Consider the following 12,729-nt stretch of genomic DNA (forward strand, 5'->3'; position numbering starts at 1 on the left):
GTGTGTGTATGTATCTGTGTGTGTCCGTGTGTCCGCACACGTGCCTGTGTGTGTATGTCTGTGTGTGTGTCCGTGTGTCCGCACATGTGCCTGTGTGTGTATGTCTCTGTGTGTGTCCGTGTGTCTGCACATGTGCCTGTGTGTGTATGTCTGTGTGTCCCGCGCCCGCCCGCGCCGCCGCAGCCCTGCGGAGCCGCCCGCGCCTTCCGGCGCCGTGACCCGGCAGTGACGCGGCCATGGCCGCCCGCTGAGGCGCGGAGCGCGGCCGAGCCGGCGGAGCGGGGCGGGCGGCGGCTCCTCGGCGGCGGCGCTGTGTGCTTGGCGCTCAGGTGGAAGCGGGTGCGGCCTTGCCCCTCGGCCGCGGGGCTGCGGGTGCCGCCGTGCCCCGGGAGCGGGCGGGCTGAGCGGCGCTCCGTCCCCTCAGGCGCGGGAGCCGCCGCGCCCCAGCTCCGCTGGCCCGTCCCCGCGGCTCCGCGCCGCAGCGGCCGAAGATGAGGACCGTGCTCATGGTGGCGGAGAAGCCGTCCCTGGCGCAGTCCATCGCCAAGATCCTCTCGAGAGGTAGGGGAGGCGGGGCGGGTGCCCGTGCCCGGTGCTGAGCCGGCGGCCCGGGAGCGCTCTCCCGGCACGGCCGGAGCACGGGGATGTGTGCGAGCTGTCAGTGCTGTGAGGGTGAGAAACACCCTGGGCAGCGGCTGGGATGTCTTGGAGCTAGAGCCTTCTGGAAACGGTGGCTTCGGACAGGTTCATAAAAGAACGGGATGTCCCATGACGTTCAGATTGTTTTTATGGATCCCTGTTTAATCCAAGAATAAAGGAATCTAGTTTCAATATTTTGTGTAGCCTCAGAGCATACGGTGTCTGGAAAGTGCCAATCAAGTTGCAAGTTGCTGTTCTGAGATTTTTGAATTAAAAGTTTCACAAATCTGGAAAATAAATTGATTGTAAGTGTGTGATCTAGAAAACTAGCTGTATATTTGTAAAGTATCATGGTAGGAGGGAAAGGCTGGTGAAGACAAATGGATAGTTTAATTAGATGAGACGAAATATACTTTAGGAAAGCCCTGAATTGATACTTCATGAAATAAAAGTTTGATCAATGAATAGAGTTTTGTGATCAGGAAGACCCAGCTGTAAGATCTAAGGAAAGGAGGATGTAATTTCACACAAAACATTTTTTTTTCACTAGCTATTTTTTTTTTTACCTCATTAATATTTATGATCCTGTTTTCACAGGGAACATGTCCTCTCGCAAGGGACTCAACAGTGCCTGCTCTGTGCACGAGTACACCGGGTCCTTCATAGGACAGAGTGCCCACTTCAAGATGACATCGGTGTGTGGTCACGTCATGACTTTGGATTTCATAGGTATTTGCCTGCTCATCAGATGTTTTAACTAATATGGCTTGTAGAGCTGCCAGGTCCTTCAGAAAATGCTAAGAGATTCCTTGGTATACAGTGAAGCAAGATGTGTTAGTGTAGAAAATTTTCTAGTCAAATTTTGAAAGCCAAGTGTTTTACAAAGTAAAGCTGTTTGTTATTTAAATATTTCTTCAGAGCTCCACTTAATATCCTTGTGCTTTTCAGGAAAATATAACAGCTGGGACAAAGTGGATCCAGCAGAACTTTTTAGTAAAGCTCCCACAGAAAAGAAAGAAGCTAATCCCAAGCTGACCATGGTGAAGTTTTTACAGGTATTCTTTCTTATGAGTAGTATTTAGAGTTATCATTTTCTATGTTCCTAAATAAGAATTCCTCCAGGGAGTAGTTCTTTGTCACAGTTAGATCTATTTTATTAACATAGTAGAAATAATTTTTTTTGCTTGTTCTTACACTGTCTGAAATCTTTGTTACATTCACTTTTCCCATTGCCTTCTGGGTTTTTTTGACAGTTGATACCCTGCTTCTCAGAATTGGAGCATTGGTTGCAAGTTCATCTTTAACAGCAAGTGCAAGGCACAGCTTATAAATACCTTCTTTAACTAAGTCTGTGTTGGTTACTGTTCACACTTCACACACCTGCTGAAAACAGAAAAAGAAATATCTAGGTAGGGAGGGGGAGGTGGGTTTTTGAGTTGCTGAAGAACTATGCTAATTTTTCTCACAGGTGGAAGGAAGAGGCTGTGATTGTATTGTCTTGTGGTTGGATTGTGATAAGGAAGGAGAAAACATCTGTTTTGAAGTAAGATTTCCATTTTTAAGACTCACAACACCATAATATATGTCTGACAAGACTATCAATGCATTGTTTTATGAGTATACAGTAAAATTCAAAGTAAAGTTGAATAAAGTTTTAAAGACATAGAGGGCCTTGGTGGAAAAACTCATATGCTTTGAACTCTATAAGAGTATAAATAAATTTCAGAGGTGTTGCTCATCTCAGAAGAACAATCAGTCCTCTTAAATGTTAGAATATTCCAGTGCCTCAAGAATTGGTCTGTATTCCACAGCTGGAGTAGTTATTTTTATGTCCTTATAAAACTTCATCTCTGTTATCTTTTATTTATTAAGCAATTAGATGCCTTAGAGCATAGAAGCTGCTTGCAATGTAGGCATACTGCACAAATTTGGCCTCTGCACATAAAGCATAGAGCAAAAACTTTGCTAAGATTTTTTTAACATACTCTTCCCAGAAGTCTACATGAAGAATATTTGTTTGGAGATTTTCTTTAGATTAAAGAAACATGTTTTATGAAGTGATTGTTGTAAGTTCTTTTCATAACCCTGTATCATTACTTGTGCCTTAGCAATGAGTGGAATAAACCCAGATAGACACTGGTGCAGCTGCCCTGGTGAGTGTCTTTGCCCTTAGCCAAAAGTACTGATTTGCTCCCAGCAGTTGCTGTATAGTAAATAAACCCTTCAGTTTTGTTAATTCTTCATATGCTTTTGAGTGGATGGATGAATACTGCTCTGGCTTACCAGTTAATGTACTGGCGTGACATCTTGCTGAATTAAGGAAGCAGAGACACAGAAAAAAATATTTTGTGGAGAGTGGGTTTTTTTATCTTTAGAGAGAAAGCCTTTATCTTTCAAATCCTCTTTAACTATGCTTCTGATTTTCCTTAGGTTCTTGATGCTGTTCTTCCTGTCATGAACAAGCCTCGTGGCACAGAGAGGACGATTTACAGAGCCAAATTCAGTTCCATCACCGACACCGACATCTGCAACGCCATGAATCACCTGGGAGAGCCCAATCGCAACGAGGCTCTGTCCGTGGATGCCCGCCAGGAGCTGGATCTGAGGATTGGCTGTGCCTTCACAAGGTGACAGCACAGCCTGCAGACAAAGCCTGCAGGTTTTCTCAAAGGTTCAGGAGCAGCTCTATGCCCTCGTGGTTTAACCCCACCCACGCAGCCTGGGGTGGGGGAGAGTACTGGGTGGGTAGAAGTGGGAAAAGTCATGGCTTGAGAGAAAGACACTTTAATAGGTAAACAAAAGCTGTGTGCACAAGCAAAGCAAAATGAGGAATTAATTCAGCACTTCTCAGGGGCAGGCAGTTGTTCAGCCATCCGCAGGAAAGCTGGTCTCCATCACCTATTATGTTTACTTGGGAAAACAAATACCATCACCTCAAGTGTTCCCCCGCTTCCTCCTTATTCCCCCAGCTTTATATGCTGACCATGATGGCACATGATCTGGAATATTCCTTTGGTTTTTCAGCTGGGATCAGCTGTCCTGGCTGTGTCCCCTTCCAGCTCCTTGTGAGGCAAAATTATGTCTTAATTAGCTGTAATTTCTCAGAATGCTCTTTTCCTAATGCCTGAATGATTTTATAGATTACTCATATTTTGTGCATGTATGATGACAAAAACTTCTGCTTTTCATGGGAATGAGGATATTAATATGTACATTTCTCATTTTTTTTCCCCTGCTCTTCTCTTAGGTTCCAGACTAAATATTTTCAGGGGAAATATGGGAATTTAGACAGCTCCCTCATCTCCTTTGGGCCATGTCAGACCCCAACACTTGGATTCTGTGTTGAGAGGCATGACAAAATCCAGTCATTTAAGCCTGAGACTTACTGGGTGTTGCAAGCTAAAGTAAGTTTTACAGTACTTGATTTTACAAAAGAAATGCATTTGTGTTTTGTTAGTTCATAATTTCTTAGCTGCTGACAAGAATTCACAATGCCTATAGTTTACTCATGTGTTCTCATTCTGTTCACATGTGTGTCACCACTCTCAAGAACAGATTCCAGGATGTCAGTTTTGCATTTGAGTGCTTATTGTCTGCTGCTTATAAGAATTCTTCAGTGCTAATCATCTAAGCTTGGATTCTGCCAAAAAAACTACTTGAAATGGTGCTCTTTTGTTCCCTGGGGTCCTTGGACTGACTGTTGTTAATTTGAATCCAGGAATTAATTAGCCTGCCAACAAACATTGGCATTGCTGAGTATCGGAATTTTAAAGCAAATAAAATGCTCATTGTGTTAATTGGCAATTGAGTCCTCAGAGTACTTTGGCAGCTCAGAGTGGTTTTACAGCCTCACTGCTGTCCAGGCTCTGGGAGCAAACCAACAGGGTTTTATGGCTTGTGATCACAAGGATTTTTAAAGAAAATAAGGGATTCATGGTAAAAAGTTGCCATTTTTGTATTTTAAAAGTAAAAAAAAGATTAAGTCTGGCATCTGCTGTCATCTGTTGTGATGTGTCCTGTGTGTCATGCTAGGAAACACTTGGTGCTGTTTACAGAGGGGTTTGTGCTCTCTCATGTTGGTCTCTTCATACTAATTTTTGTACATGGGGCTGAAAATGTGACCTAGTTACAATTTAATACAAATGATTGATTCTGCTAAATCAAAATGGTAAAGTTTGAATTTCTGCTATTTCAGTCTTTACTGTTCCCAGCACTAACCAAGAACAGTATTTCAGTTCAGTCAGGAATAGTTCTGATCATTCCCCAAACCCCAGAACTCCAAGTGCTCCATCCTTCACAAAAGCCCCCCAAAAAAAGAGTAAAACTGCATGTTTGAGCACTGGTGTCCTGGGGTGGGTTTGTCCTAAAGTTGTCCTAACAAATCCTACATATCCTAGGATTTGCTTGCTGGACTCTTGTTGGGAATATGCATTCTCACACTTGTAGGAGTAAAGTTGATGGGATTTTTTTTTTTTTTTTTTTTCAATAGGTGAACCCTGAAAAAGAAAGTACTCTCACTTTGGATTGGGATAGAGTGAGGGTGTTTGATCGTGAGGTTGCTCAAATGTTCCTGAACATAACAAAGATGGCAAAAGAAGCAAAGGTAAGAATATTTACCAAGTGCCAGTAGATACATATTTCATTTAAAGGAAATACAATTTAATATTTCATTTGCTGTGTAGTGAGGCTTTTGGTTGTTTTTTTAAAGAGTGTAGAATATCTGTATTTTGGTTTTTATTTCATTCAGCTTTATGTAAATGACAGTAAAAGGCAAGAGATTTTTTTATTGTAGATTGTACTGTGCTGGTGTGGTCATCTCAGCAGAAGCCTCTTCTTAGTATTGACTTTGGAAGTGCTCATCACTCATGATAGGAACTCTTCATTACTAAACCTGCTAGGAAATACTGTTCAGATGTCTCCAAGCAGAACTCTTATTTCCCATGAGACATTGAATAAATTGGAATTTAATTATGTGTAAGGCAATATTCCTGCAGTTAAATATTTAATCATGTGTATGGTACAGTCTTTATAGCCAATTAACTTATACTCTGCTCTGTTCAATACTTGTTTGACACTGTGTTTGGATTTAAGTGCTTATAGACATCAAGGTTCAAAGACTGCTTGAAGCTTTTAAAAATCTGCATTCTTGTAGTTAGGACTGTTGCTTGGAATGAGCACTAAATCTTTGTAGCACTGAAAGTAGGTGCTGCTGAGGTAAGTGGGAAGTAAGGACAGCAATAAGCTGCCTTGCTGTGTTTCCAGTTAGTTATAGACCTGATCTAGTCCTGGCAGAAAGGGACTTTCAGACTTTAATTTTAGAACTTGATAAAATTATCTCCAGTCAGATTTTCTGAAATAAAAATATACTGGTGGTTACTGTTTTAAGAGAACAAAGCAGATATTATAAGAATAGACTATGGTAGGTATGATACATATTTATAGACATTGAAATTATGCATTTACCAAATGTCAGAAGTTTTACTGTGAAAATGTTCTTTTCTAGGTAGAATCTGTGAGTAAAAAAGAGAAGGTGAAGCAGAGACCACTGGCTCTGAATACAGTAGAAATGCTCCGAGTGGCCAGTGCTGCTTTAGGTAGGTACAAAAGTTCAGATTTTCACACTGTATGAAAGCAAAATATTTTGGCCTCTCAAACAAAACAAATAATACATTGTTTTGGGCAAAGAATCAAGTTTAGAAAGCTGCTTGTCAAAAGTGAAATGTTTGGCCAGATCAAGGTCAATCGTATGAAAAGGACAAATCATCATTTATTTAAATATTTGGGTAAGGTGTACATCCAGATGCAGCAAATCATTATCACAGGGATGTGTGTATGATTTTTGTTTTCTCCTGTGCCCTCTCAGGAATGGGCCCCCAACATGCCATGCAAATAGCAGAACGTCTGTACACTCAGGGCTATATCAGCTACCCTCGAACAGAAACCACCCATTATCCAGAAAACTTTGACCTGAAAGGATGTTTGAGACAACAAGCCAATAACCCTTACTGGGCAGAAACTGTGAGTACATGAAGCAAAAGCTGTACTATCATTCTCTAGTCTGTTTCAGACTAGATCTTGCTTGGTGTATTATGACCTATGGGCCTTCAGAAACTTTAAATATCTCTAGTTTCTTTTATTTATGATGTATTGTTATGGATTTGATGTGAGTAAGCCATTTCTTCTTTCACCCAGGTAAAAGTGTTGCTGTCAGAAGGTATCAATCGTCCAAGGAAAGGCCATGATGCAGGAGACCATCCTCCCATCACCCCAATGAGAGCTGCAACAGAAGCAGAATTAGGTACAGGCAAATTCAGTGGTATTGGGACACTGTGTGAGGAAATCAGTCCCTTGAGGTGTAAGGTGCCAATTTCAAAATCACTGAGTTGCAACAAAAAGTAAAATTATTTGAATGGCAAGAAGTGAAGAGAGAACAAACCTGATCCTCACTGAAACTTCTGGTGACAGTGAAGTTCAGAGCTGCTTCAGCAGTTGATCCTTGGGACCATAGTACTTTCAAGAAAAAGAAAACAATACCTACATTTCTAGGAGAAATTTGTCCCAGAATAGTAGCTCCCAAGTACTGAAGCTTGATTATATTTGGTGGCTGAGGTGTTGTTTCTCCCCAGGCGGAGACGGGTGGCGACTGTATGAGTACATAACTCGGCACTTCATTGCCACTGTCAGTGCTGACTGCAAGTACCTACAAACCACCATTTCCTTCAGTATTGGCCCTGAAAGATTTACCTGTGTTGGAAAGGTGGTAACTTCACCAGGTAAGACAAATCAGAAGAAAGTATTTGCTGCAGATCAATTTTTTTCCTCATTAATACACTGAATGGTTATAAAAGTGAAGCTCTGGGAACAATTGCAATTGTGAAGAATTTTTTGAGCTCTCGAAACCAGAGACCCAATCTTGTCCTAATTTTCATACTTCAGTTGTGATAGAAAAAGTGTTATTTTTCATGTAGTAGTCTCAAAGATTTAATGCCACATTTGCCAGTGTGAAGACCAGTCTTTTTACAAACAGTAAATGCCTTTTAGAGGATCAATTACACAAAGGCAGAAGTTTTTTCTTGGGCCTCTGTAAAAACAATGCAGCAGCACTACTGAGACTTTTATGGTAAACTGGCAAGGTGTTTGTTTCTTTACTTACAGGGTTCACAGAAATTATGCCATGGCACAGCATCCCATTAGAAGAGAGCCTTCCCCACTGTGAGAAAGGAGATCTTTTTCCAGTTGGTGAAATAAAGTTGCTGGAAAAGCAAACCAGCCCTCCTGATTACCTGACAGAAGCAGAACTGATCACTCTGATGGAAAAGCATGGCATTGGTAGGAACTTGCATAACATTGTTCTGCAGTGCATCCACCAAGAGTGCAGAGTCTGAGTCACTCCTCTGCACTGGCTCTGTCAGTGATGAGCTCTCAGTATTCATTTGGATATGTACAGTGATCATCTCTTTCCCTTTAATCCACCATGCCCATAGCTCCCCTCAGCAGATGGTAGGTTGTTTCTTCCCCCACATTCCTTTCCCTTTCTTATCCTTATTTTGAGTGGTTTCTGGTTTCTGGCCAAACGTTTCTGGCCAAAGCAGTATCCTTTCATAACACATCCCTGTCACTTCTCTGTCAGAAGAGCTGATGTGTGGAAGGAAGCACCTCCTCATTCTTAGGAATAATTTCTTGTCTTCACAGCTTGCTTTAGCTTTGCTCTCTTCAGTAATCCTTCTGTATATTGTTATACAATTTACCACAATTCTACTTTCCTTTATCAGTCTGACTTGTTTCTTTTAATGTATTTTCATGAATTTGCCCCGTCAGAGCAAACACAGTCTCTTACTCTACCATGTTTTTCTAGAGTAAATAACTGTGAGAATAGGTGTCTTCCCAATAGTTTTTCCTTGGAAGAGATAAAAGGATTAAGGTTAAACCATCTGTTTCAGACTTACCAAATTGCAAAGGAACATCAGAGTTACTAGAGAGGGAGAAGTTGTGCACTGGAAGTTGGGTAACAGTAAGAAGGTACCTAAATTTAAGCAGTCTTCGGAGCCCTGTAATTTGACATTAAACCAGAGAAGCCAGAAACAAGTCATTTGTTGAAAACTCTTTTTTGTTCAGGGTGGATATATTGTTTTCCTTTGTGTGGCAGGAACTGATGCCAGTATTCCAGTCCACATTAACAACATTTGCCAACGGAACTATGTCACAGTGGAGAGTGGTCGAAGACTAAAGCCTACAAACCTTGGCATTGTTCTGGTTCATGGTTATTACAAAATAGGTCAGTTAAATGCTCTCCCCTTTCCATCCTCTTCCCTTCCTTTCTTTTTACTATATCAAAGGCTGATGTCAATGTCGAAGTAACATTTTTGTCTCAAATAATGCTTATTTTGATGTCAGTTTAGGTATAAATGGTTTCCTATCTCCATTTTTGACCTTTCATTGCTGCTGTCTCTGGTTTCCTGTTAGATGCAGAACTGGTTCTTCCTACAATCCGCAGTGCTGTAGAGAAGCAACTCAACTTAATAGCTCTGGGTAAAGCAAATTATCATCAGGTCTTGGAGCACACCCTTGACATTTTCAAAAGGAAATTTCACTATTTTGTGGATTCTATTGCAGGTAAAACTTTCCACATGTGAAGTTCCTTACAATTACTTAGCTGTTGCATAGAAAATACTTATATGTTAGGCTCCTTTCAGAGGTTTAGACTTTCTGAAAAGTTGTGCCAGGACTGGACGTTTCCAGTCAAATTAATTTGCTCTCCAAAGGCGCTGAATCATGTCTCCAAAACTCTACTTCAAGTTTATTTTGTGCCTGTGAAGTGGTGAGTTTTTGAAAACTTGAGATTAGCTGAACCAGTATGTTTGTGCATGCTCAGTGCAAAATGCTTTATATTTGTCTTTGTAGACAAGGAAGAGCATTGTGAGTAAAATATTTTCATTGTCACTTCTTCACAAGTCTAGAGATGATTTTGTGCAAAGGTTCCTCTAAAGAACTAGAATTCTGATCTGTGTGTGATTATTCCTTTTGCAGGTATGGATGAACTGATGGAAGTGTCTTTTTCACCCTTGGCTGCCACAGGCAAACCCCTTTCCCGCTGTGGTAAATGCCATCGATTCATGAAGTATATTCAGGTCAGTTTACCTCACACTTGGAATTGGAATTTCACTTGCTGGGGGGCATTGAGTATAAACTTCTTTTCTATTATTTAACTTCAGTTCAAATGTGGTCATCACGAGTGCCTTTCTAAAACAAAAAGGCTGATAGGGTTTTGCTTTGGGGAGCAAACCAGAGAGCAGCTCCAGCTGGGTTTACCACAGGTTTTAAACTCAGCTCACCCTGCAGTTGCTCAGGAGATTTGTGTTCTGTTTCCAGGCCAAGCCGAGTCGCCTGCACTGCTCTCACTGTGATGACACCTACAGTCTCCCCCAGAATGGTACCATTAAACTCTACAAGGAGCTGCGTTGTCCCCTGGATGACTTTGAGCTGGTGCTGTGGTCATCTGGATCCAGAGGAAAGAGCTATCCACTGTGTCCATACTGTTACAACCATCCTCCCTTCAGGGACATGAAAAAAGGTAGGACTTGTGCAAACATGCAGGTATCATCCTCAATTGAAATAAATTAGGTACAGTCTATACAATGGCCTTTTTAGGAGTTTTAAAATCAGTGTTGCTTAATATAAAGTGCTGTTCAAATTAGGTTCTAGATACCTAAAATTCACGTTAAACTTACTGAGCAAAATGTATTAGCTAACAAATTTTTTAAGGGGTTTTTTCATAGAAAAAGTAAGAAAATAATTTACTTGCATGCACTGTAGGTGACCTTCACAACACTCAACATGCAGTGAAACACACCAAGATACTGATGCCTTGCAAATTTGGGTAGGCTTAGATAGAAGTATAAACAAAGACCAGGTCTTGGGAATGTTGTGATTGAGATAAAAGGTGTGTTAAAAGCTGTTGAAGGATATAAGAAGAGGTAGACTTTGCAGTTAGTTTAGTGACTGTGGGACTGAGAGTAGTGCACTGAAGCATTTCAGCATCTTTTTATTACCATCTTTTAATTAAAAATATCTTGGACCAACAGTGAGTAGTTCAAGTATAAAATAACAGTTAGGCAGGAGCCATACATTTAATTGAAAATGTAATGAGTTTTCATCACTAATCTGTCTAAACTGCCTGTACTGTACAGTGGCAGTATATGACAATTCTGAAAACCATTATAGGAAAATTTTTCAGCAGGGGATTATTCTGAAGCTGTGAAGAGGCAAGTTGCCATTTTGGGAGCAGTTCCATTCTTCAGTGATTTAGAAAATCTCCAGTATACTCAAGTGTCTCTGGCTTCTGTGTCTCACTTCCTTCAAACTGGGTAGTGTGAGCAGTGAGATAAAGGCTGTGTGGTTTCACTCTTCTTCCCCAGGAATGGGCTGTAATGAGTGCACCCACCCCACGTGCCAGCATTCCCTTAGCATGCTTGGGATTGGGCAGTGCGTGGAGTGTGAGAACGGGGTTCTGGTGCTGGACTCGACGTCGGGTCCCAAGTGGAAGATGGCCTGCAACAAATGCAACGTGGTGGTGCATTTCTTTGAGAACGCCCACAAGGTGCGCGTGTCACCCGAGACGTGCGACTTGTGTGAGGCGGCGCTCGTGGACGTGGATTTTAACAAAGCCAAATCTCCCTTACCTGGCGATGAGACCCAGCACTCGGGCTGTGTGTTCTGTGACCCCGTGTTCCAGGATCTGGTGGAGCTGAAACACGCGGCCATGAGGCACCCCATGCACCGTGGGGGACAAGGGAAGAGGCAGGGGCGGGGAAGGGGCAAAGGCCGGAGACCTGGAGGAAGGCTCAACCCAAAGAAACCCAAGGACAAAATGGCAGCTCTGGCTGCTTACTTTGTATAATGGCTGCACAACAGGAAATAAACTTCTTATAAAAATGTGTTTCTCTTTGAGTTCATTTTTAAGGACCTTTGATGTTTCACTGCTTTCCTGTTCTTAGAACAGTTAAACACCTTCGGTTGCTCCCAAAACAAACTATTCTGTGTGATCTGTCAGTAACTGAGTAAGCCTTTAAGCTTTTAATTGGGATTCATTGATACAATTAGAGCTCACAAACAATAGGGAGACTCAAGAAGTTTGCTTGGGCTGTTAACTGTGGCTAATAGAAAGGAAATGGAATTTGTCTCTTCTGACATTTCTGGGGCCTTTGTCAGCAATGCAAGGGCCAGGAATATAAAAACTGCAAGATCAGTGTTCTGCTGCCATAGTCTTTAAGTGTGGCATAAGACTTGCTTCATCTGACTTTGAATCTTCAAAAATAAGAAATTATTAGTAACTGTCAGATTTTTAAATTACATCTGCAGTAGCAAGAGCTCTGCTTCAAGTCTGTCATTCTGCTGCATAAGTGAATAATGCCAACAGACATACAAAATGGAAATTATAAATGTGAAGGGGAATATCTGCCTTGAGCAGTGATTCCCAAATTATGGCCTGCACAGACAAGTTAGTATCTCACAGTCAATGGGGCCCAGTTGAATGAGACCTCCTCCTGCTGCTGGAAGACAGATTGAGTATCCATGCTGGTTTATTCCTATGGTCACACAGCAGATCATGTCTGACAAAGTACAGTTTGTCATGTCTGTTCTTAGAAGTGTCATTTCAGTGCTGGTTAGTTTTGGTGTCAAAAGGAGGGTGTCCTTGTGCTGTGGCGTGGAGCTGTATCTAACCACTGCAGCACTGGGTGCCACATTGCAAAATCTCATTGTACAAATATATAATACTCTTTCCTTTCCTTCCATGGGCTCATGGCTGAGCATGTCTGGTCCTCTGGTCAAGTACAGTTTGTGTCATCAGTTTCAGCACTAGTTGTGGTCAGATGAGAGGTGCAAAGGCTGCTGCATTTCAACAGAGAATGTGCAGAGAGTGACCTAACATGGGATGCACTGGCAACAAAGAGGAAAAACAAGACCCTGCAAAGGTAATTTACAACTCTGCTGTTTTAGTTGGCAAAATGTGTGCATTTACTGAACCAGACAACACAGCCCAAATACCACAGCACCAAGCCTGTTCCTCTGATCAAATGTTTGTTTATACCC

At 41.8% G+C, this 12,729-nt stretch overlaps 1 protein-coding gene across 1 annotated transcript; it reads left to right on the plus strand.

Annotated features, from left to right (window-relative positions):
* Nucleotides 1-266: 266 nt before the first annotated feature.
* Nucleotides 267-11,575, plus strand: TOP3B (DNA topoisomerase III beta). Its single transcript, XM_009092337.4, has 17 exons — nt 267-561; nt 1,237-1,368; nt 1,588-1,694; nt 2,108-2,182; nt 3,070-3,266; nt 3,887-4,043; nt 5,129-5,242; nt 6,143-6,233; nt 6,503-6,657; nt 6,832-6,937; nt 7,266-7,412; nt 7,795-7,968; nt 8,786-8,914; nt 9,103-9,252; nt 9,667-9,767; nt 10,009-10,210; nt 11,055-11,575. The coding sequence occupies exons 1-17, from the start codon at nt 492-494 to the stop codon at nt 11,534-11,536; spliced, it is 2,589 nt and encodes an 862-aa protein (XP_009090585.1). The 5' UTR covers nt 267-491; the 3' UTR covers nt 11,537-11,575.
* Nucleotides 11,576-12,729: the final 1,154 nt, after the last annotated feature.

The sequence above is a fragment of the Serinus canaria genome, chromosome 15, assembly GCF_022539315.1.
Source record: "Serinus canaria isolate serCan28SL12 chromosome 15, serCan2020, whole genome shotgun sequence".
In the NCBI taxonomy this organism is placed as follows: Eukaryota; Metazoa; Chordata; class Aves; order Passeriformes; family Fringillidae; genus Serinus; species Serinus canaria.

Bases quoted from the DNA above. Each gene is read 5' to 3' on its own strand.
- TOP3B (XM_009092337.4), top strand. From the start codon at position 492: ATGAGGACCGTGCTCATGGTGGCGGAGAAGCCGTCCCTGGCGCAGTCC. The intron at 2,183-3,069 runs GTAAGATTTCCA...GATTTTCCTTAG, and splicing joins GAGAAAACATCTGTTTTGAA to GTTCTTGATGCTGTTCTTCC. The intron at 9,768-10,008 runs GTCAGTTTACCT...TTCTGTTTCCAG, and splicing joins GATTCATGAAGTATATTCAG to GCCAAGCCGAGTCGCCTGCA.